The sequence below is a fragment of the Vanacampus margaritifer genome, chromosome 4 (assembly GCF_051991255.1).
Source record: "Vanacampus margaritifer isolate UIUO_Vmar chromosome 4, RoL_Vmar_1.0, whole genome shotgun sequence".
Taxonomy (NCBI): domain Eukaryota; kingdom Metazoa; phylum Chordata; class Actinopteri; order Syngnathiformes; family Syngnathidae; genus Vanacampus; species Vanacampus margaritifer.
In genome coordinates, this window is record NC_135435.1 from 19,206,177 (window position 1) to 19,230,825 (window position 24,649).

Below are 24,649 nucleotides of genomic sequence, written 5' to 3' on the forward strand. Positions count from 1 at the left end.
CTAAAGGAAGCCCGCGTACCACACTTTGAGAATCACTTGTTACTATCATCCATGTTGCCTCTTAATGAATGTGTCCTAAGCCTCTGGATAGCAAAAAGTATTTATTTTTTATTTTTTTGACCACACATACAGCTCAGGTAATTGTGATTTTGTAGCTATAGCTGAAGGTGCAAGTCAGGTAACATCCTTGTGATCATGATAGCGGATAAAAGTTGTCCTCGTCTGTCCTCCGTGTATGTTTTGTCCCACAAAGGGGGAGCATCCGCGAGTACCTCCACCACAAACGGCGTTTGATGTGTCACCCCCTTGGGCCTCGGCCTTCACATGTAAATTGTTTCATACACTCTTCACGCCCGTTTGGAGTCTTTTTGTGGTCACAACTATTCAAATCACTCCACATTCCAATACTGGCCTTTGATTATGCCATCCCCAACTAAGCGTTATGGTGTGTCGTGTTTGACACAATTGCACATTGGAACGCAATTGTATCTTCTTTTTTTCATTTAATAACATAATACATAATACTACGGTAAATAAATAAATAAATAAATAAGGCAAATTGAGTTGTATCAAGTCCCCCGTGTGTGCTTACAACTTTCCGTTTATTGTTCTAAAACGTTGATGCCAATGTACTGCGTTGACAAGTAGAGTAAGTCTGCCATCTAGCGTTTGTTTTGCAGAAACACCACATTAAGTTTGGGGGTAGCAATTCATTTAGCAATTGATCATACCTCCGAGTGCTATCAGCTAATATAGTCATCAAATTCATAATTAGCGAGCTGTCGCTATATTTCCTAACTGAATTTAGTGACAAACCTTTTATTTTTGATTAGCCAATGTGTACTTCAACAGTTTCATGTAAACTGGTTGGGACAGAAGCATTATGTAATGAATTTATTGTTGTGGTGTAGAACTGAACTGTGAGCACTAGTTCTAATATATTTGTAGCTAAATTATATAAACAACATCCCTGTATGGTATCCTTTCCTTTATTTTGGCAGTCTGCAAGTCATTCATCCCTAGTAGCATTTTTCTTTCTGTCCAATCATCAGTCGGGATCGGATTCAACATTACTCGAGTAGCCTACCACTCACCAACTTGCATTATGCACTAATTCACATCTTCATGTATTTATAACATATGCACAGTAAACCTATCCACCCCTTGTCTCCCTGAGTGGATGGATCTTGCCGTCTCCCTCCCTCCATCCTGTCGCATCCTTCTCTGACTGACCCCACCCCCTCTCTCTCATTGGTTGCTGCGTGGGGTGATGGTTGTGGTTTCTGTCCGTGATGTCTCTGCCACAGCGTGTAACTGCTGCCCCAAAACAACTGCAGATAGATAGATAGATTATATTATATTAGATTAGATTAGATAGATTATATTAGATTAGATAGATAGATAGTTTTCCACAGTCACTGCAGGAGTGAAACACAGAGTGAGAATTGCTGAGCTTCTGTAAGGTAAGATAAATGTAATGTGATATTTTGTATGGGATGATGGTATGATACATAATGTAGTGCTTATTTTTGGCATGTGGACTGTGAACACAGCTGTTGGAGTTGTGCTTATACAAATATGCACATTTATCCTTCAGTCATTTGCAATGTTTGTCCACAACATACAGTTAAATTGCATTCCATCAGTGCTGCAGAGAGGCAGGCTATAAAAACAGCTTCCCGTCTCTATTGGAGAACAGATTTTTCACCGGGCAGTGTTAGCAGTATTGATTGGCTGTTTGAGCCACGTGTTATTGAAGGCTGTGTCATGCTCATAGTACTAGCACATTATTGGACATGTGGGGTTCAGGAGGGTTTCAGTGCGGATTGGGTTTTGAGGCAGAGAATGGTGGTGGTGAGGATGAGAATGCTTTTGTCAACTACTCTATTGACCAAAATAAATACAGTGGAATTTCCAAAGTCGAACACTGTCCGATTGCTGTTTCACTTTCAGTTTTGTTTGTTTACCCCCCCCCCCCCCCCCCCCCACACACACACACCCCCAATAAGATAAGTGAATTAATTAATTCCAGGTCCAAATGGAGCCGCCATAAAACCTAAATTGTATGTAATTTATTGGGTCTCTGGGGAGCCGCCCTTATCCATCAATTGTGAAATTAATTAAATAACAAAGTAATTCTTTTATCTTCTTATTTTTGAAAAATATGTCCACAAGAACACATCTTGGTTTTGTGGTAATTATATGAGCACAAGAACAAATCTTGGGTTTTGTTGTTGTTACATTTTACATGTTGAAATAATTGCATGTGGCACCTTCCACTTGTGTTTTTTTTTTCCGTACTATCCATAATTGATAACTACGCAGTTGCATTGCTCATATTATGCTGAGCAACACTCCTATGTCACAGTAAGTGCTAGTTCATTGTTCTTTGGTTATCAGTGCACTTCCCTTCCTGTTTAGCCTAGACAGTAGCTATACACAGTAGCTATACACACTAAACTGTTCAGCTCACATTTTGACTCTTACGTTACTTACATGACAAAAACAAGTACAAAGTGCAACAAAAAATTAAAAAAAAATCCAACCCAAACAAGCAGGAAGAGTTTAGAAGGTATGAAGCAGAAGTATCCAAAAGACCACAGGGCGTCAACATTGAGTCATGAGGAACGTTTTTCTCTGCAGGGGCTTAACACATTGCAAAAGGATCTGGAAGTAAACCAGTCATATGATCTGCGGTCAGCCATAAGCTATTAGGGCGAGAGAGCGCTTTAGTGCACAGTTGAAACTGCAAATGAGGAGGAAAAGGTCAATATATTGTTTACTATCTATACTATATCATAGATTGTGTTGTAATGGACGCTCCATAGGGTGTTAGCTTCCGTATTCTGCTCATGGATGCCTGTTTCCAAAGCTACAGCTTAAAGGTAAACTTTGATTTGATAAGGAATATCTTTCAGATTTGTCATGACTTCAAAAGCTCTTGTGTGATGTACAGTAACTTCATTTGCAAGAGGGATACAGCAGTACTAAGTGAAAGTCTGCTGGACAACATTGTGTTGCATCTGAGTCATTTTTCATGAAATGCTATGATATGTTGCAATGCAGGTTCTTAAGTACACACCTCTAAATATGTTAGTCTTACATTCTGATGATAAAATCTGCGCATTCTATTCTCAAGCATACCACTGTGAGCCATTCAGAGACTCTGGAATCGGTGTGACTCATTATCACATTGGCACCCAGGCACCAGGTCAAGGAGGCTCCTGCCGGCCATGTATTCCCCTCAGAGCCTCCATCGCTGGGGCATCACTCACAGCGAGAGTATGGAACGCTTAGCCTACAGCCAAGGTAAGCGGCCACTGCAATGAGCTCTTTCACTAGTACCTGACACAGTAATGCAACTACACTACTTCGATGTATACAATGTATTCATTGCCTAATGTTTGATTCACAATATGGATTTACAAAGACGTTAGCTACACTTGTACAATCTAATAATCTGTACAATAACTATCACAGCCTCAGTTGGCATGTTCTCCCTGTGCGGCATTGGAAAGCAGAGATCTTGGAGAAAAGCTGTCTGTAGGTGTTTATTTTTTTACCTATTTTGTCAACACATTACATGAAATTCACAAATGCAATATGATTTAAAAAAAAAAAACTTTGATAACCTCTGTTTAGATAGGACACATCTGTGTAATAATTACAGCGTTATTTTTCGTCCTCGTGCATTCTCGCGAGAACAAGCCCCCCCCCCCCCCCCACCCCACCCCAGTCTTGCAGTATTTGCGTGTAACCGACAGGAGGCGATAGAGTGACAGCCATGACGTAGTGTTTCCTTTTGTGTGTCTCGTGAGTGTGTTGTTGACACCGCCCCTCTGGAGAGAGGGTGCAAGACTGGCGGCACTGTCACAAGCCGACTGCGGCTCACTTCTGCTCGCTGTAAATAATCTCCACGGGCGACACCATGTACGGAAAAGAAAGCGTCTCCGAGGAGCGGCACCTCTGTTTTATGCATCCGCCGGTGCTACGGACGTTCGGCATGTAGACGAGGGAACGACGCCTAGCGACGGTCGGCGAGCCTCACGTCGCCTCTCCTCGTTTATTTGGGACTCGTGCTGCACGGGGCCGCCTGCACCTGTCATTCTTGCCATTGTTTAGCTGTTGCAATTGCAGTTATTTCCCAACTACGGTTCTTAAAGGTCTACGGGTAGCTAAGCGTCAAGCTAACCCAGACCAGCGGTTGCTCAGCTCCAGAGACGAAGCCAAACATGGCATCGGCCGCCGAGCACGACCTGGCTCTTTCCGAGGCCGACAGCAGCAAGGACAAATCTCAGGTGTTCGGGATACTGCGGTTACAAGAGGAGAAATGTAACGTCGGCGAGAAATGTATCCCGACCGTGAGGGGGGGCGGGGGTGGAGGCGGAGGAGACGGACGATGGCAGGCGCCCATCTTCGCGTTAGCCAGGAAAGCCTCCGAAACCATTTCAGGGAGCATTCATGTCCTGCCTAAAGTGTCGGAGAACAGAGCATCCGTGCCAGGCGAGTGGACCGTTCAAGGTAGAGTGTCTCCATCCGTGCATTTTTGTAGCGCTTGTCCTCATGAGCTGATTTTGGGCATGATGTGGGGTACACGCACCCCCCAGACTGGTTGTCAGCCAATCGCGGGGCACATAGAAGAACAGACATTCGTTCATCCTCATATGCACATATGTTAAATTTAGATCCTTCAAGTAAACCACCATGTATGTTTCTGGAAAACAATGCCACTGAGCTTTTTTCATAAAAGTTTAAATATTGTATGGAGATCCTGAGATGGAGGATGTATCACCTGGGTGACTTATTTCTACACAACACAACCCAAAGGATCATGAGACGATGAGGAACAAGAATGACACATGGTTATGAGGATGACCTCCCCTCCATGACCTCATACCCTCAAATGTGCAGCTAATTAATTGTTCACATCTGGGTGCTGTAGCATCTGCTGTCTTTCACTGGTATAACAGTTGACAGCCTGTAGCATCACATGCTGCACTGGTGATAATGGAGGGGAAATACACCAATGTGATCTATTTGAATTGTCTTGGCCTAAAAATTGTAATCATGCCATCTGTGTGTGTGTGTGTGTGTCTGGCAGCTTTGCGGGATCCCATGTCCATGGAGCGAGCCAACCTGCTCAACATGGCCAAGCTGAGTATTAAAGGCCTGATCGAGTCAGCACTGAGCTTTGGAAGAACACTGGACTCGGACTACCCGCCTCTGCAGCAGTTCTTCGTTGTCATGGAGCACTGCCTCAAGCATGGGCTGCGAGGTCAGATAACTGCATCACTTGTATATGTCGCAACTTCCTTCCTATAGATTCTGTGTGTGTGAAGTGCCTTCTTGTCTCTTATAATATATTTTCCAGTGAAGAAGTCCTTTCTGGGATTTAATAAGTCTCTTTGGGGTCCTCTGGAGCTGGTGGAAAAACTGTGTCCGGAAGCAGGAGAGATCTCAGCCTCTGTACGAGATCTGCCGGGACTCAAGTAAGGAGTAAACACGGCCCATGATCAGAAATTCAACCCCCACAAATTCTAAAAAATAATTAAATCTAAAATAACATAAAACCACTGTCGTGTTTTGAATTCCTCACAAGACTTCATCTCAGTTAGCAAGTAAGGATGGCAAAGAGTAAAATTGTGATAGTGAACATAAAACTGGAGATGGGTGGAGCAATACAAGTGGCAAGGGGTCGGCAACCTTTTGGAGATTGATAGCTACTTCTTGAGTACAGACTCAAAACGCAAAAGACTGCCAATTGCATGCACATTTATGAAATAACATTTGCTCAAATTACCTTTAATGATGTTACTATTTATTAATGATATGAAAATGAAGCTTCATGAAGCACTTGCGATATTCTCTTGGCTCCTCTATATGGCGCTCTTGGTTTAAAGAAAAAGGCTAGTGCAATGGAAATTAAACACATTTACACTGCATCGCTAACTCATTTGCTGCCATTGACTGCTATAGACGTAAAAAAAATCATTACATTTAAAAAAAAAAAATTTTTTTGTTAAGAGTATGAAAACCTAGAAAATATCTTTTTTGGTACATTTAGAACAGATGTAAAATTTGTGATTAATCGTGAGTTAACTAGTAAGGTCTTGCGATTAATTACGATTACACATTTTAATCGCCTGATGCTCCTCATTTTTAATAATTTTTTCTTTCAAAAAAAAAAGATTCAGAAAAAAATATAAAAAATTAGGGGCATCAGGCAATTAAATTAAATTTAATTAATTAATTTAATCGTAATTAATCGCATGACTTCACTAGTAAACTCACGATTAATATATTTTTTACATCTGTTCTAATACAATAAAAAAAATTCTAGGATTTCAAACTCTTGTTCACAAAAGAGGGGAAAAAATGTTAAACTAATAAAAATAGTTAAAATGAATTTTTGACGTCTACAACCACCAATGGCGGTGAATGAGTTAAATAAAGAGTGCCATCTAGAGATGTCAAAAAAAGTTGTTTTTTTTTTTTCTTATTAGCAATGTCTGCGCTCAAGATTTACCTCGCCGTGAAAGGACTGAATAAAGTCTGAGGAAATGATAAAGTAACCTTCTTCGCATCTAGGACTCCTTTAGGTCGGGCCCGAGCGTGGTTGCGACTGGCCCTTATGCAGAAGCGGCTGGCCGACTATCTGCGACTTCTCATCACCAGAAAAGACTTACTAAGGTAATACTTTTAATAATTCATATTACAATATGTATGACCAAAGCTTATATGTGAATGAAGAGCGCTTTGTGAGAGGCCATTTTCATTCATTTGCAGTGATTTCTATGAGAATTCGGCACTGATGCTGGAGGAGGAAGGCGCCGTGATCGTGGGCCTGCTGGTCGGCCTGAACGTCATTGACGCCAACCTGTGTGTCAAAGGTGAAGACCTGGACTCTCAGGTAACCGCAACCCGGAGGCGATTCTCCCCTTCTCAGACACACACACACACTCCTCTCCACTCATACATTTATAAAAGGGGCCTACTATTTACTACTAACACTATCGGCCACTCGCTGCATCTCATTTTGTTTTATTTTTAGGTGGGGGTGATTGACTTCTCCATGTACTTAAAGAATGACATTGATGATTACAGGAGTGAAGAGAGGTGAGTTCCCCTATTGTTTATTGCAATTTTTCCACGCATTCAAATGTGCATGTTTGTTTCCGTGACAACAGGAACAGCCAGATAGCAACCATCTTGGATCAGAAAAATTATGTAGAGGAGCTTAATCGGCAACTGAAGTAAGATTTTGCTTTTGACGTTCAAGTATGGAATTTTGTAGATATTCAAGGAGATTACGCTTTGTTTTAACGCAATGTTGTGTCCAGTTCTACAGTTCATGGACTTCAGGGCAGAGTGGACTCTCTGGAAAAGTCCAACTCTAAACTCATAGAGGAGGTGAGACTTGACATCTTTGGTAGTAATGAAGAAAATGAAAGACACCACTTAACATCATCAATCTCTTGTCAACTTTTTGTATGTGTGCAGTTAGCTATAGCCAAAAACAACATCATCAAACTGCAGGAAGAGAACCAGCAACTAAGGAGTGAAAACAGCGTCATTCTTCTCAAGGCACAGCAACATTTAGAGGTATTTGCACACATTGACACGATACGATATGTTTATTATTATTATTGGTCTCACTGTCATCTGCTGCATATTTTTTTTTATTTTGCACAAGTGACATTTTTTATTTGGATCACATTTAATTTTAGCCTGTTTGTAGCATAACTTCAGATCACTTGCACTTTTCACTTTCTTTGGAGCTATACAGGGCTCAGTTAGAGCAGGAGGAACAAAAGATACTAGTGATGTTTATGCAACATGAGAAAAAGTGCAACTGTCATCCTCGATCATGACAAGACTATTTGTGAACCGAGGTAATATTTTTTTGTAAATTTAGTTTGTAAAGCGGCTCATTGGTTAACCAATCTTACACTGTGTTGTACATTGTGTATTTGTTTCAGTAGGCCAATTAAAAATTAAATGAATAAAACAAAATACATTTTTAGTGTTTTATATAAAAATCATTTCGATTGTTGTTTGATTGATTATATAATTACATATTTATTGAGGTTGTGAATTTTTTGTGTGCTATGATCATGAAAATTATTATTTTTTAAATCATAACAATATTTTACTTTATATGTAGTAGGACTTATCCCTTTTGTTTTGAACTACTGAAGAAAAAAAGTTTTCCACAATATTCAAATTTACTGCAATGCAATGCAAAAAAAGTAGTTAATAGACCAAAAAAATTACAACAGTAGTGGAATTCCATTCCATTATTGACCAAAACAAACTTAAGGTGGAAGTCAACCCACGACCCCCCCCTAATTTATTTTTGACAATAATACGTTCTATGCAGCCTATGTCTATGTATTCTGGTTAATATTGCGTTAGTGGAATATGAGTTAAGTAGCAAAATCCAGCCGTTTTTATCCATCGCAGCCATTTTGCTACTTGCTGTCGACTAAAGATGACATCAATGTTGCTCAGGCCTCAACAACCAATCACAGCTCAGCTTCAGAAAACAGGTCAGCTGTGATTGACAATTGCCTGAGCAACATTGACGTCTTCTTCAGTCGACAGCAAGTAGCAAAATGGCCGCCCCCTGAGATGGATACAAACAGCTTGATTTTGCTATATAACTCATATTCCACAAATGTAATATTAATCAGAATGTCATGTTTAGATTAGTGAGGTCACATATAACAATGTTTAAGGTTGACTTCCCCTTTTAAGAGTTCTTGTCAATTGTTTTTTTGCAGGTGTCTCAAGGTGACATTTCAGTGGAGAGAGACACATACAAGCAGTCTCGTCAAGGTTTGGATGAAATGTACAACGAGGCGCAAAGGCAGCTGAAGGAGGAGTGTCAGCTCAGACAGGTGAGACAGCAACTCCCTTTTTACACATGTACCGTCTCGTGACCCGTGACGACACCGGCGCTTGTGTACATTTGTGTGTCTTGTGATCAGGACGTGGAGAACGAGTTGGTGGTCCAAGTGTCAATGAAGCAAGAAATGGAGCTGGCCATGAAAATTCTTGAGAAAGACATTCATGAAAAACAGGTGCAGAACGCGTCTCGCGAAAAGTCTTTTAACAGGGATGTGATTTTTCCGCTAATTCTCGGAATTCCGCTTTTTTTATCTCAACCCCCCCACCCCCATTTTTTTAATTTTTTTATTTTTTATTTATTTTTTTTTATAGTAGTTCATTGTGTATGCACATGACTCCGACAGATAACATCTTCTGCTATAACAAAGACATTTGTGGTATGCTCTAATATGAGTTACTTTTCATTTGGTCATGATACAATTATTTGTTCATGAAATTTGAACTCTTCAACATTATTTATGTGTTAACTTAGTAATCACATTAGTTAGATATGATGATATTCTCAGTGATAGTTTTTAAAAGCAAAGACAGTCCAATGTTTTTGAATGTGACTGATTTTGAGTTGACTAAAACTGCCATTTTATATGGGATAGTTCAATATACATTGAAAATTTATGCTGTTGTTTTGTCTATTTCTTTGTCATGTGAGTGCATTGAAAGTACTTAAAAACACGGAAAACCCATGAGCTCCGGGGGGCCGGCGGCCCCCAGACCCCCGGCTAAATTTTCCGATAATTTCACTTTGGTCAAATCACATCCCTGTTTTAAGTAAAGCATACACCGCATAAATGCTAACTAATTGATGCGACCGTCAACAAACAGGACACTTTGATCGGTCTCAGACATCAACTGGATGAAGTCAAAGCCATCAATGTCGAGATGTATCAGAAGATGCAGGTACACTTACTTGCTTGTTTGTTTTTGAACGATACTAGTCAACAGCTTGCGAGCTTTCAAACATTGTCGTCTTGTAGTCATCCGATGACGAAATGAAGAAGAAGAACAACATGATCAGCCGTCTTGAGGAGAAGACCAATCAGATCACTGCCACCATGAAGCAGCTGGAGCAGAGGTGAGCAACACGCAATGTCTTGCTCTACTAACACAACCAAGACAATCCTTTTCCCCTCTTTGATCTCCTAAGTCAACTCATTCCTGGGTGCCGTATTTTTATATTTTGGTTTGTTGGTGATTCAACTTTGATCACATTAGCGCTGACTTAAAAACGTCTGAAATGATGTAACCCTAGAACTTTGCAGACAATGATTGTGTTGTTCACTCCAGTCACATTGAAGTTAAGGTTTCTCACGAGGAAATCAGTCATTAGCCTCCAATAGAACATTTACCCCCATTAAACTCATTGTCACGGCAACATGATGCACGATAACGTCTTGTCTTTAAAGTGATGCAGAACCTGATGGCATCTCAAGTTTCGTCATCTCTTTACCCTCCAGTCAACATTATCTCTAGTTAATGATTAATAATATGAACTTTGTCGTGCAAAGACTGTGAGTTTGAAAGAATTGTGTTAGTTCATGTTGGCTCTTCACGTTGCCTAGTGCCTTTTATGTAGCAAAGAGATTAAGCAGGGGGGGGGGGAGCACAGAACAATTTTCTGAATTAAGGTGATGATTAGACTAACCTGTGATTGCATGCTTGTGAATGAGAGAAAATCAGGACCCACTTTTGTGAGAGTGTTTCGCTGATAGTATGCCATCGAAAATATGGATTCTCAATTCACTTTTGTCTAAAGATTGCTGCTCTCATGTCGCTAAATGAGACTATAAATCCAGCTCTCACTCAAATTCAGTGCAGATCTACAAAATCAACAAAGATAGTGTCATAACCAATAATTATTTATCTTTTTAAGTCGCATGTCAATTGAGTAGGTGTGCCTATTAATGATTTGACTCTGTATACTATTACTATACATCGTATATGCATTTTAGCTCCTTCTATCCTGTAGTCCAAAAGTTGTCATGAAAGAATAAAATATTGAATCAAGATTTTTTAGTAACTTCTGAATGAGAAATCCATCGATCTATTTAAGCTTCCGCGCATGACAAGTTGAGTTGCATCCTGTCTAAGTTGATTCCTGACAAATCTTCCTCACTCCATCAGTGAGAACCTCCCCAAACTCCTCCCCCAACCCCGTCACTCACCCACCTGTTTAAATGTGCTCCATCCTCTCTCTGAATGGTTTCCTTTGCACTGACATGCTTATTTTTGCTAGTTTTCATGAATGACTGATGTATCGTGCAGGCATCAAACTGTGCTGTGATTGCATTCATTTTCCTGCTTCTCTTCGCCATTACTCATACAGTGAAAAAAAATAACCACAATGTCTTGACATGAAAATGTCGCTTTTTGCCTGGCTGACGATGTCAGTCACTTCCTGCCTTGAGTGTAACTTGGGGCCAATTACAATACTGATGTATTGACATCCTTTCTTCCTTCCTTTTTTCTTTCTGATCTTTTTTTTTTTTCCTTTTCCCTTCCTCCCGCCTGTTTATCTCTTTTATGCCATGAAATCATCCATTGATTATTTTTCCCACACTGCTTTGCGATTGGTTCCTCCTGTGCGCAGCGATAAAGATCTGTTAAGTCAGACCAGAACTCTGGCCATGTCTTTTGTCAAGTGCGCCAGCACAGACACCGAGCACCAGTACAAGCTCGTCAAGGACATCTCCTTCTGAGCACAAATGTTATCACACGGAGACTGACTGGATTAATTAAACCAGATTTACTTCAATATCCTTGTTTTTTTTTTCTTTTGCCACATGTTGTTGGACTTTGCAGTTTGGCGAAATTTGTGATTATCAGGATTGTGATGTCATTATCGTCACTTCACCTTTTGTAATTTGTCGGGTTTCCATCCAATTGTTTAGATTTTTTTTCAAGCTAATTTACTGAAACTGCGCCAAACGGACATGCGATTTATGCCTGTTTCCATCTGTTCTTCTTTTGCGAATATTGAGAGGGGACTCCGCAGCTGTAGGTGGCGGTATACACCATAGAGATGTGACCCACTCGTAATTTAATAGTAAAAGAAGAAGACTGCACCGTGTGATGACGGCGTATGAGTTTACTTTTGTAATTCTTGATAAACCGTAGCGTTTCTGTGCTGTTTTCCATTTAAAATAGCATTAATATTCGCTTCTTTAATTAATTCCAAAAAGATTTCTGTTTCGTCGTCGTCCCAAACATACCTTACTTTATCGTCCGACATTGATTTGGGACTACAAACGTACGTTTAACGTAATATCCGGTCTTGCCAGCGGTTTTTGGCAAAACCCGTTTCCATCTCCAAAATTCGCATTTTCCTTTTTGCGATACTCTTCAAAATCCACCGCTTCTAATTATTTGCGAATTTTGGGCCCTTTTTCGAAATTTGCTTTTCCATTGCGTTTTATTTTCGCGTTTCTTCAAAATTCGAATAAAAATGGGTGGATGGAAACCCAACTAAACATCTCTTTGAAGATATTAGAGAGAAGCTGTCGGTGGGGGCAAGCGGGAACTTTAGCAAAATTGTCGACACACAAGCTTGCTGAATTTAAGATGATTGACACTGATGGTAAAGTTGAGGCTCTGATGTACAGTATACGGAAGATCCCCATCTCGGAGCAATAACCTACACACAAAATGGTGGGGCACCAAACACTTGCAGTAGGTAGGCTACATATATAAACATATAAAAACGTTTTTTTTTATTGTACAATCCGAGTTGTTGTTATTCCTGGTAGTATACATTTTAAGCCATCAACAACAACAAAATGCTATCTTGTAGTCAGATGAGGAAGAGGGCACTAATATAGAGGAAGTGTGTGTTGCATTAAAAAAAATGTTTATGTTAAATAATTATTGATGCATTTTCTTCTTTGCTATTTATTTTTTTTATAGTTTGGCTACGTAATACTTTTCAATAATTGTAAGATCCGTATTTACCCTATTAAATGAAATTACAGGTACATTTTACTTCTGTTATCTTTTATTAAAAGATATTAGAAGAACACTAGCTGAATCCCTCGTCATTGTAGGGTTACGTTTGAGTAATGAGTGAAAATCTGCGGAATAGAAGTAAACTACTTATTTGATGATATTAATCCCCAGATAGAAAAGGTTCATGGGATTTGTTGTGTTCTCAAGAATATTTCAGTTTATTCTTTGCGATGTGAGCCATGTTGACTATCTGGTAAGCATTTCACTCTTAATTGTTATCTAAATTGATAAATCAATTTGTTTACATCTATCTTGCAAAACATCTCGGATCAATCTATATTTTCATCCCACCTTTCTACAAATAGGCAAGAGAGAGTTTAGACACACCAAGAACATGAGTTGGAAACATAATCACGTATCTATTAAATATAAAATACATTTCCGCTGCAGCGCCATCTGCTGGATCAGGTGGATCACTTCCCCTCTTGCCCTTGAATACAAAATGGCCGCTAGTTACACCGCTGTAAATCAAAATGTTTAACTAAGAACCCCGATTGTCATATAGTGTTGGGGCTTGGCGTACTATTTATTGACTGTCGTGATTGGAATGTACTAAATCCATGTTTTTAGAAACGTAACCATAATGACACTGTCTTTGACCATCTTGATCAATAAAATGTGACGTTTTGAATTGAAAGTGTCTGTGTAGGACGCTCCCTTGTTGATCGCAGGCCAGCTGCACAATCATCGCCACATTTCATTCTGCCTTGGTTGCACGTTTCAAGTTTTTACCTTCCATGATTCCATCGTCTGTTGAACTCCTTGCACATCATCCTGGTTCTTTTCTCCTTCGCCATCGTCTCCCCTCCACCTCCTACGCCAGCTTTTCTTTTTTTCTTTTTCCTCTCCATGGTCCTGAGTTTGTCGCTGGTTGTAATGGCGCAGATTACAGGAGGCCGAGAACCACCGCACCACGGCCGAGGAGGGCACCAGGCGCTTCAAGATGGACTTCGCCAACAAGGCCGACAGCCTGCAGCGGCAGATCGACCACAGAGAGAAGCAACTGTAAGCAAACGGCAGGAAAATGTCCGCTTAATGTTTGCGCTGACGTGCGTGTGGCGTGCGCTCGGCAGACAACAGCTGGAGACGGACCTGAAGATCGAGCGAGAGTGGAGGCAAACGCTGCAGAATGATTTGGTCCGCGAGAGGGAAACGGTGGCGCAGCTCAGGACGCAGGCGCTGCAGATCAACGGCCTCAAGATGGTAACCAAAAAAAAAATGGAAAGCTCGCTTTAAAATGATTGATTTATTTATAGCTCAGTATTATTCGTTTGGCAGCCTTCCCGATTCAACATGTCATCATCATCGGTCTCTTTTGTTTTTGTGTGCGCGAGTTTCTTTAATTCACCGGATACATCAGAGTCCCGCCAGAATCGTGGCATTGTCTGGAGACCAGAGGAAGGACCAAAGGAAGGGAAAGATTGTCCTGTTTATTTGTGTTTTAGCTTTGTGATCAAAGTCGATATCTTTGCAGGAATTGAGGAAAGTCACATGGAGATTTTAAATAATTTTCAGACCAATTAAGTCAAATTAAATAATTTCCTGCGGCACACCCGATGATCTCACACAGGACCCATCACATTGGTTTACTTAATGAAGTGAGTGTAATTTACATTGCAAACCATGTTTTTTGTTGTTGTTTTTTTTTTTATGTGCCAGGAGTTTCATCGGCTGCAGGATGAGAACTTCCAGCTAAAGAGCATCTGTGAAGACCAAGAACAAGCTCTTGAGGAACTTGGCTCGAAATTGAGCGAGTATGTGCCTTATTTAACTCATTTGCTCCCAAAAACGTATAAAAACGTTCTATTTTTGAAAATATTGCCATGGTCCCAAAAACGTGTTTATAAGTTTTTTATGCTAGAGCATACAGAAGGCTTTGATGCAGCCTCTGACCCGAAGAGGTCACTTAAAGCATTGGTAGTTATTACAAAAAACGGCCAGCAGGTGGCAGCAGAGTATGAGTTCATCCAGGGCCATGTTGCAAAAATCTCTTTTCCCCACTGTTTTAAACAGATTTGTGAAAAAATATTTAACTTAGCTATATTCTGAAAAACGGAAACAGATACAAATATCCATTTTTTTCCTGATGAAAGAAGAGACTCTAATCTTTTTTTGTTAGGTTCCATGTTTTTATAGCAATACAACACAATATTCAGTGGGCCTTGCAAAATCAGTCAAAATCCAGTAAAACAGCCGGGAGAGAAGGGGGTTGCTTCAGTGAAAATGGGCTGTCAGAGTTAATGAGCTCAAGGCCAACATTTTTTAATTGTCATTAAGAATTTTTATTTGTATTGTTTATAATTAATTCAGTTAATGTAATGAATAAAATGAAGCGAAATATTAAATCACGAACTAGTGATGGGGAAAATTAAGCACTCGCTATATTTTTTTTTACTCTTGATCATCTTTAAACCAAGAGTTCCACCTTGAGGAGACAAAAAATATCACGTGCTTCATGAAGCTTCATTTGTCACTATCATCAACCCACGCCACGCAAACGGCTATACAGTAGTTTAATTATTAAATCCAAACAAATAGGGCAAATCGATTGTATATAGGCTTACATGTAATTAAACCCAAAAATCAGGAGAGCTGTGTGACGTTCACAAGCTGAGCATGTAGCGTAAAGTCCAGTCAGCCTTGACAGCAGGTGTCAGTACAGGACAAAATGGCCGACAGTGTGAGTTGCATTCAAGGAACTCTCAAAAGTAGTAAATCTTTTTTTTCTTTTTTTACCTAAATCGATTATTTAAACCTAACAATGACACCAAGATTCCACCAGATGGCACCAAAGTATTTTTTGTTGCTTTGGTCTGAGCAAAAAAAAGTCTGACTCTCATACAATGTCCTCACCATTTTGCCATCCAGATCCAAAATGAAGATTGAGGACATCAAAGAAGCCAACAAAGCACTTCAGGTAAAATATTCGCTGCTGCGTCCGCTTTCACTGATGCGGAGTTAATTGTAAGATTTTGCGTGTTGCAGGGTGGGCAGGTGTGGTTAAAAGACAAGGAAGCCAGTCACTGCAAGCTGTGTGAGAAAGAGTTCTCCATCTCAAGACGCAAGGTGAGCCACCAGCCATCGCCGCCATTGACATCACACGCATTGATTTGCCGCATTGTGACGGCGTGTGCAGCATCATTGCCGAAACTGCGGAGAGATCTTCTGCAACGGCTGCTCGGACAACGAACTTCCGCTGCCCGCCTCTCCCAAACCGGTGCGAGTGTGCGACACTTGCCACGCGCTCCTCCTCCAGAGATGCTCGTCCAATCCCACCTGAAGCGCGAGACCGTCTACCTCCAGACCTCCCGTCTGCCCTCTTGCAAGGTCCATCTCTTTAAAGCTCGCATGCACATTGGAACGCTCTCACTGGGGTTGTACTGGATGCATTTGGGAGTTGAGATGTTGAATTGAAGCGACATTACCGGCTTCTTACAAATCTGGAAAACTGTTCAGCAGGCTCCCCAAATACGGTATGCTGTATGTACTGTATATCATTCTGATAGTCTAATATCATAATTGCCTAAGTCTTTTTTTTTTATTACTGAGTGAGAATCTATACAAAAAAAATTGATCAAGCACATTATAAAAAAAAATTTTTTTAAATTTCTTTAAGCAATTATGTTCCCGTGAGGTGGACACGATCACGTTGAGCTTTTTTTTTTTTTTTTTTATCTACTTGCATATTACAATTCATGAGTTGTGATGGGACACCTTGTGGTCGTCTGTGGCAGTGCACATTTGTCTGCTCCGCAGGGTTCAAATGTTCACGGATTGTGTACGTCTCCTAACTGGATGTCGCTGCTGTCGTGTTAAAAAATATTAGAAACTGTGTCAGTGCCCTGTCGGTGTGCATTCAGAACGCAAGGAAGGGCACTTAAAGAAGATGGACTTCCTCCTCTCGGACAAAATGACTGACTTACATTACTTGTATTGTTTGTACCAAAATCAGGAGTTAATTGTCACCTCGAAAGTACTAACAGGTTCTGAGCTCAATTGAAGATGCGCACAGGAAAAAAAAAAAAGAAGTTTGCTGCTCATGTTGCGTGCTGGTGCCACTCGACCTTGTGCAAATACTGATTTTGCCAAAATGAACCAGGTACAGTATTCACATTTTGAGGTTCATTGTAGAAAACAGAACAGGCTCGATTTACGGTATGTTGTAGGTTCGAGGCACAATTACAGAAGTTTTTGTCTTCTGGCATTTTGTTGTTCACTTAACTGGCCTGCTCGAGGTTCCCGAGTCATTGAAACATAGCCTTGTTTTTTTCTTCCCCAGGTGTTTCCCAACCCCTTCTTGAATATTTGAGTCCTAGTGAGGACAAGCGGTTCAGAAATTGATAGCTATAAAACGTAACTGGTCCAAGGGAAAAAAAATACCTCTTGAAAACAAACCATTTTTTCCCCCCAAGCTCATCTGCACACTCTGGTTTTGTACTTGGAAATGCTGACAACCTGGAAGTTGTCTTTTTTTTCCCCCTTCTAATTTATTTCAGTGTTAAAGAATAACACTTTGTATAATCTGATTGGCACCTGGGCCTCATTTTATATGTTATGTACAGGGGTCCCAGTCCTCAAGGGGATGTGTACAGTTTTTTGTTTATTGCCAACAGTATGCTGCCTTGACTGTAGCAGTTTTGATTAAATGAAATTATAAACCTGATCCTGCCGCATTATGTTGTCACTGTACAAACAAAAAAGAAGCTATTTAATAGAAAAAAAATTTTTATTGGGGCAAAAATGTACAACAGCTGCAAATGGTAGACTTCAGCTTAAACTCTAACAATATTGAACCGAAATTCAAACACACACACACACAGCTCACATTTGTTCATTTTTAAAGCAAACTAAATCTGGGATTGGCCCTCCAATCATGTGGTAGGAGACGTTCAGAAGTCGTAACGTTTTTAAACTAAACATGTCCCTCTTCTACCCCCTTCAGTGTGGCCAACAAAATGGAACAACCCAATGTAATTGACTGTACTGTAGTCATTTTTAAATAAGTGCGAAACGAAGAAGAGCTTGAGCCAGCTTGGAGACAAAACGTGGCCCTTGAGTAAAATGGAAAGGAGGCCAGGTAATGACATCATCAGTACGCGCCACGCAGTCCACTGCTCCGAGAGCCGCCTCCTGAGTTACTATAGTAACCACCACCACGACCTGCGAAACGTAGAAAAGCCATAAACATTTTGGGTTTTAAACAACTGAACGGAAAGAAATTGGACCAACACGCACTCGATTCCACTTCGCTGGCTGTCGAGTTGAGAAAGAGCTCAATGTAGCGGTGTTCTGTGAAGGAGATGGAAAATCCAAGGTGACTATCTTTCTTGAAAATATTATTCTCATAACTGCAACATTTTTATCACAAAAATAGGCAATGTTTTAATTCAGGGGTACAATTATGTTTAACTGGCATTAGAATTATGTGGGCGGGTGCTTGGAAAAAAAATATCTGCCATAAAATAAAAAAAAAAGACAAAAAGAAGCGGTGTACGCATGTGGTTCTTGTCTTTGGACATAGCAGCCACGGCGTCCTCGTGGGAGCGGAATTCCACGTCGGCCTCTCCTGTCAGCTTGCCGTTGAGAGCGACGTCGATGTGGACTCTCAGCGGGTTCAAAGGTGAGAAGAACTGGAGAGAAGGGGTCATGGGGGGGGCGTCACAGACACACCAACAAAATGCCAATGAAGCGTTTGGGCGCCATCTTCTCACTTTAGCGATGTCCATCTCGCTGGTGCGGAAAGGCAAACCCCTCATGTGGACAAAATGGCCACCGTTGTAATTCGAGCCTCCGTCATTGTGACGACTATAACTGCCGCCTAGTGACAAATACAAACCGACGCTAGGACACAAACTGGCGACAACCACCTCCATACGAAAATACGTCATCCGTGATTGAGGTGATGATCGATTGCGATCTAGTCGGAAGGCGTTACCTCTTCCTCCTCGGTCTTCTCTTATGCGCTCGTCAAAAATGCAGTTTCCAAAGCCATAGCTGCTTAATCCGTTGTAGCCGTCAAAACTGTGCCCGTAAACTGGACACACACAGCAAGAACAATTAGGAAAAAAAGAAAGAAAAATTAGTTTGGACGTTAATGTCAAATGGGAGCATCTTTACGTAACATCCAACAGACGACCAGTTGTGCGTCGGCTCCCTCTGGTGGTCACTGAGCCTCTTTTTTTTTGTGTCATTAACTATATTCAAGTGTACTGATTTGCAAACTACAATTTTTATCCTTTATATAGTCTTGGTTTTCATCATTCATCAGCAAATCTTGTGCGACTTCAGCTCAGTGAGCCTCTCCAACCTACTTACCTCCCCCATATCCCCCTCCGCCCCTCATGGAGTCCATGAGAGAGCCGCTGCGACTGGGACCCGAGGCAAAGTATCCCCCCCTGGGGCCCTCCATCACGGGTCTGTCGTAGGGCCCCGGTCTCTGGGCCCCGACCACCCGCCGGGGTTCGTCCAGGTAGTCTCGGATCTCAACGCGGCTGCTCTTAAAGATCTCGATGTACCTGCGAGGGGAGAGAGGCCGTCCGCGGGCCGGTGAGCGGATTTGGCTGACGTGGGCCAGCACACGCACACACACAAACAAACACACAGAAAGATAACACAGAGAAAAGACAAAATAGGTCTTAACAGTTGTCTAGCTGGGAACAACCCTGGACAAAATCAAATGTCTTTAAATGCACTTGGTCTACCTGAGACTCGGCAAACTGCCTCTACAAGCCCCCATTACACTAGGACTACATGTAGGAAATTAGACAAGTCACATTTACGTCTACACATTGCATTGTATGAAAGCCCCAATTAAAAGTGTCATTATTCTGCCCCCCCCCCCCTTTATTAGTAACAGAAAGTCATGTAGAACACATCCCCCAGTACAATATGGACTAGAGCAGAGTAGAGTAGAAGAAGCCCAACCCAGTCCAGCCCGTCCCCTTGCCGTCCGTCCCACCTGTGCCCTATCCTTTCCTTGTGTTTCCCCCGAGCCTTTTCTGCTATCTCCTTTGAGGCAAACTGCACGAAGGCTTCCCCTGTGCTCCTCCCCTGGTAGTCCACTGGCAGAGTAATCCCATTCGGCACGATTCTCAACCCTTCAACCCAAGCACACAAATACATAAGTCGGTAGGTAGACAAACGTCATGAGGGCCACAAGCTGTTACAGCGTGAACGTGGCCCGCATTCAATCCGACAGGATTGCGCTGTATGGAATAGGCCCAGGGGGGGAGGGGGAGAGTGAGGCGAGAACTGGCCTGGGGTCGGCCCACGCCAAACGGGACTGATTGATGCGCACTAGCCATAACATTAGGTACACCTGTCCAAAAAGACACTGAATTGAATAGTTGACTCTATCCCTAACCTATTAATTATTTCCAATTTCACCCTTTTTTGTGGAACTTAGCCCTAAATATTCATGTTTTTATTTGATTTTTTTTTGTGTTTCGAAAGTAAAAAGTTAGAAGTAGACGTTGTACATCAGGGAGCTGAGTTTAGTTATAAGTGAAGAAATAAATACATTTAAATGAGTTTGAAATGATTTTAAACTGTTTTGGGAACTGGACCACACATGATTTATGGCTGACATTTCAAACTTATTTCACAAAAATATCATCTACAATTTCTATAGTTAAAAAAATACTATTTATATCCGTTTGCAGATGGGGGGGGGATAATGTTATACATTCTTTGCTTCTTTGCTACAGGGATTTGTTTAAATTTCTGTGGCTTTGACTCCAACCTTTATTTTTAATTTACAATTTTTGAAATACAAGACCCCAATATAGGGCATTAATTTGATTCATCATTATTATGAAAATCGAATTGTTCAAAATTTGCTAAATCATGAAATTGAATTTAGTCTTCCGACTGTTGTTTTTATGTTGTGTTACACAACAATTGTACATACAACAAAATTACAACTCGCAATTATTGTGAGTTATAATTTTGCACAAGTGACAGAATGCTGGATGGGTGCTTAAAAGACACGTTTACATTAACGACCAACTACTCAGTTGTGGCAATTAAGGATAAACTATGAATGTTAAGTTTATGTTAAAACTGGTTTACATTAAAGGGGTGTGCCCAAAAATTGATTCTCATAAGAATCGCGATCTCATTTAGTACAATTCAGAATCGATTTTAAATGTCCCAAAATCGATTTTATTTAAATTATTTTATACCGTCTTCCCTTTGTTTGTGTGTGCCTTTTATTGGGAGCGCTGTTCATGTTGTACCTGAGTTGCCCACTTAGGGGCAGTGTGGTTCCACGCGTTCTGATACACTGTTAAGTTGTAGCCACATTAGAGAGTAGAAGGAAAAAGTCACAATCAAGTTATTCCAATAAACGTTGTTTTTTTTGCAGCGTAGAGCCGTTTTTTTTTGAGTGATAAAAGTGCCGCGAGCAGCGCGCAAATTAGCATTAGCGAGTCAGACTGGAGTAGATCGTTACGATTCCTTGAACATCTATAAATTGAAGGAAAAATTATTGTCAATCGAATCATTTTGAATCAAAAATGGCTCCTAATCGAAAATTGATTCTGAATCTGATCGCGAGACAGTCAAAGATTCCCACCCCTTATACATTATTAATGTCTGAACATTTTGCACAGGAATTCTTTTTGGGGAAAAATGAAATAAATTATTAGATTATTAAAATTGCTTGAAATTGTAATCGTCCTGAATGACTGAAAAGGGCTTTTTTTTTTGGGACCATAACACAATAAAACGTGTATTAAAAATATAAATACCTTGGGCGTTCTCAAATAATCTCCCAGTTTGACACTATTTTAACACAAGTTATATAACAATTTAGTACTAAAGTCAATATCTTGATCTTTACAAGAGTTGACCCCAGGTCAGTGTCATGCATCAGTCCTCTCCCCGGACCCAAACAAGCCCGGCCTATTCCATTGTTTTACCTCCTTAATATAGATCATACAAAAACATTCAATTATTTATCAACAACATATTAGAACAAGGTCAACATACTACAAGAACAAACAGACATAAGCAGACATGCAATCTTGCCTATAACATGCTTATCTGAAATGTTTTCTGCAATCTTAACATAATACAGACAGAAAAAACAGAAAATAAACACAGTTGAAAATATAGTTAGTTTCCTACAAAATACATCGTTCATTTGAATAGCTGGCCTTTGGTTCTGCAATCGAAAAATAATAATGAAGCAATAGCTGAACGCGTTTGAAGCAGAAGAAGAAGAAGAATCTAATGAGAGTGGATCCCGTTGACGTACCTGAAAAGAACTGAACAATCTCCTCCTTGCTGCAGCCAAAGGGCAGACCTCGGAGTCTCAGCATGCAGCCGCTGGAGCTGTCGTAGTCGGCGGGGCCGCTACGCTTCAGCACCCAGTCCATCTCGCTACGGTTCGACTTGAACACTTGACATGCACGCCAACACACACAGTTAGAAAGTCAACGGTTTATATGAACAGAGAAATCATTACTTGGAAACATCTGAATTCAAACCCCCTGAAGTCACGCACAACTATTCCTTACCCTCAATGTATCGGTGTCCCATGTATTTACGATCTTTACAAAGAGCATTCTTGAAATCCTCCGGCGTTTTGAGCTCGATAAAGGCCTCGCCGCTGGGGCGGCCTTCTTTGGAGTACGTGAAACACACTCCGTTGACTTTGCCTATGATGTCACAGTCTGCACACAAGAAAACATTTTTTTTTTTTTTAAATACATTTTCTTAGGAAAATAAGGCAAGCCCTAACCTGTTCTAGAAAAAAACTAAATAAACTATATTTAACCATTTTCAGCAATGTAGCTGAAAACTAGGGCTGAACGATTTTGAAAAATAATCCAATAGCAATTGAAATTTAAAAAACATTTGTATGCATTATTATTATTTTTTAACAAACAAGCAATCACCGGGTTACTTTTTTTATTTTTTTATTTAAGTGTATGTCTTTCAACTTTTAAACAAAAAAAAATCCAAACTGGTTATTATCATCATCATCATCATGCGGAATGCAGTTCTAGCGCTGCTCCATATATAAAGTACCTTGAGATCATTTCTGTTATGAATTAGTGCTATTTAAATACAGTTTGAATTTTGCTATCCGATGCATTTTCAAAGTCTCCGGCCTCACCTGAAAAGAAACTGGCCACTTCCATCTGGGTGCAGGCCCAAGGAAGTCCTCTTATCCTGACCACATAACCCTCTTCGTTGGAAGACATCCTCACCTGCACGCAGGGAGCACAACAGTAACAAGTTACTGGATTATAGACATTGCTGTTATGTTGTTGTTTTTGTAAACAGATATCATTAACAGCAGCCACTGATTAATTCGTATTGAGCGTCACAAGTCAAAAGCAAATATAAACTGTGGAATATTTGTCATTTATAGCCACAATAATAATCATTCCAAATGTCTTATCAATTGGCTGTGTAGTATCAAGTTCACAAATAAGCGAAGAATTGCAGGTGGGTGTAGATATTGGATAGAATTCTTACTCGAAACAAGGTTGGCAATTTCCAGCAAAACCAAATAGTTCCTATGGAAACCTTGACAACAACAACAAGCAAATCAACTGCCTAAAGTTGACAGTACACTTATTTCTCTGTATGGCTGACGTCGTAGACTCTCCAGTCGCCGGAAGAGAAACGTCACTTTAATAGTCGATGACTGCCCTTTGATAAACATTCGAAGACATTTGGAGTCGGCTCGCGATTAACTGATGGTCTAAAATGATAGCTCGAAAACATTAGCAGTTAGCTTTGGCTAACACAGCGGTCAAATGTTCAACGCAAGCTAGCACAGTTTAAGCCCACTAATGTGTCGTTATTGTATATCACAATTTGTCACTAATTACAAATCTAAACCGAGCGCCCGCTTATAAGTTTGAAAAACGCGAAATTGTCTCACAAGCGCGATTTTGTGCCACCGGTGTCTTCCGTCTTGTACGAGCAAGCCTCAGGTGACGTTTCCTGTTATCACGCTCTCACGTTATGTTCTCGCGAGACTCAGATTTGACTACACAGCTGCCTCGCCATCCCGCTGTTTTCTCGCGTTACTTCTGGAACTACTGAGCACATACTTTAAATAAAACATGTTTTGCCCTTTTTATAAGATTTGGGGGACTGTGCATATTAAACAACCTTCTGACATTTTTTATTCTATTGTTTTTATTGACAGAATACAAATGAACAATTCTGTAACAAATCTTGTCAATATAACAACAAATAAAAAACAACAAAAAAAATATATATATTATATATATAAAAACACAAACACAGTCCAGTACACCAATTTTAAACGTAAAAAATATACGTGTCGTAAAGAGTGCATTTTTTTTAAACACTTCCTTTTGAGGAATTTTTTTTATTAATTTTTTAGTTAATTTGTTTGAGTTGTATTTTTTTGCAACTGTAAGATGTATTTTATGTGTGGCTGTATTATATAACTGTGATGATCTTTAGTGTCCTGAGAGATCATCAGGTGTAGCGTGGGAAATTATCCTATTTCCATCCATCCATCTTCTTAACCGCTTGTCCTCACAATTTAATAATTTTCTAACCAGTTATTTACTCCAAAATGTATTTTTGTTCATCTGTCTATGCCAGTGACATATGGTGACAGGCAGAACAAATGCTTTTCCACGTTATGGAAGAAGGGAAAATAAATGTGTAATCACCTGTTGACATTCATGCAACAGAATAAGTTCTTCCTGCTAGTACACCAGCGTTGTGTTCAACTTAACAGGCC

General features: G+C 40.4%; 2 protein-coding genes across 12 annotated transcripts in view; one reads left to right on the plus strand and one right to left on the minus strand.

Annotated features, from left to right (window-relative positions):
• rufy2 (RUN and FYVE domain containing 2) overlaps positions 1–17,572 on the plus strand; it is a 22,859-nt gene extending 5,287 nt beyond the window's left edge. For 2 of the 10 annotated variants that reach the window (XM_077564509.1, XM_077564511.1), the window contains exons 3-21: positions 3,140–3,309; positions 5,102–5,275; positions 5,372–5,489; positions 6,589–6,690; positions 6,787–6,910; positions 7,052–7,116; positions 7,188–7,253; positions 7,341–7,410; positions 7,501–7,602; positions 8,784–8,900; positions 8,991–9,083; positions 9,733–9,807; positions 9,885–9,982; positions 13,795–13,914; positions 13,983–14,112; positions 14,569–14,663; positions 15,778–15,826; positions 15,895–15,975; positions 16,046–17,572. In XM_077564509.1, coding sequence (XP_077420635.1) covers positions 3,234–3,309; positions 5,102–5,275; positions 5,372–5,489; positions 6,589–6,690; positions 6,787–6,910; positions 7,052–7,116; positions 7,188–7,253; positions 7,341–7,410; positions 7,501–7,602; positions 8,784–8,900; positions 8,991–9,083; positions 9,733–9,807; positions 9,885–9,982; positions 13,795–13,914; positions 13,983–14,112; positions 14,569–14,663; positions 15,778–15,826; positions 15,895–15,975; positions 16,046–16,189 — 1,899 coding nt within the window. In that variant the 5' untranslated portion in view covers positions 3,140–3,233 and the 3' untranslated portion in view covers positions 16,190–17,572. Of the gene's footprint in view, positions 1–1,249; positions 1,464–2,685; positions 2,886–3,139; positions 3,310–3,794; positions 4,522–5,101; positions 5,276–5,371; positions 5,490–6,588; positions 6,691–6,786; positions 6,911–7,051; positions 7,117–7,187; positions 7,254–7,340; positions 7,411–7,500; positions 7,603–8,783; positions 8,901–8,990; positions 9,084–9,732; positions 9,808–9,884; positions 9,983–11,497; positions 13,915–13,982; positions 14,113–14,568; positions 14,664–15,777; positions 15,827–15,894; positions 15,976–16,045 lie in introns of those variants that run through there. The other 8 variants (XM_077564508.1, XM_077564512.1, XM_077564510.1 and 5 more) reach the window with 8 other exon arrangements.
• Positions 17,573–17,616: 44 nt separating this feature from the next.
• Positions 17,617–23,928, minus strand: hnrnph3 (heterogeneous nuclear ribonucleoprotein H3 (2H9)). 2 transcript variants are annotated; one of them, XM_077564515.1, is made up of 11 exons: positions 23,810–23,928; positions 23,033–23,126; positions 22,431–22,586; positions 22,169–22,312; positions 19,868–20,006; positions 19,225–19,424; positions 18,845–18,943; positions 18,621–18,727; positions 18,404–18,539; positions 18,145–18,198; positions 17,617–18,069 (listed from the first exon to the last, which is right to left on the minus strand). In XM_077564515.1, the coding sequence occupies exons 2-11, from the start codon at positions 23,118–23,120 to the stop codon at positions 17,999–18,001; spliced, it is 1,194 nt and encodes a 397-aa protein (XP_077420641.1). In that variant the 5' UTR covers positions 23,121–23,126; positions 23,810–23,928; the 3' UTR covers positions 17,617–17,998. The 2 variants fall into 2 exon arrangements, with proteins under 2 accessions (XP_077420641.1, XP_077420642.1); XM_077564516.1 differs by lacking the exon at positions 23,810–23,928 and adding an exon at positions 23,398–23,803.
• Positions 23,929–24,649: the final 721 nt, after the last annotated feature.

What these genes read in the sequence shown, in the direction of transcription:
- hnrnph3 (XM_077564515.1), bottom strand. Translation starts at nt 23,120, where the DNA reads ATGTCTTCCAACGAAGAGGGTTATGTGGTCAGGATAAGAGGACTTCCT. An exon ending in AGTGGCCAGTTTCTTTTCAG is followed by an intron (nt 22,587 to 23,032) that starts GTGAGGCCGGAG and finishes TCTTGTGTGCAG; the next exon opens with ACTGTGACATCATAGGCAAA. An exon ending in CAAAGACAAGAACCACATGC is followed by an intron (nt 18,199 to 18,403) that starts GTACACCGCTTC and finishes TCTCCTTCACAG; the next exon opens with AACACCGCTACATTGAGCTC.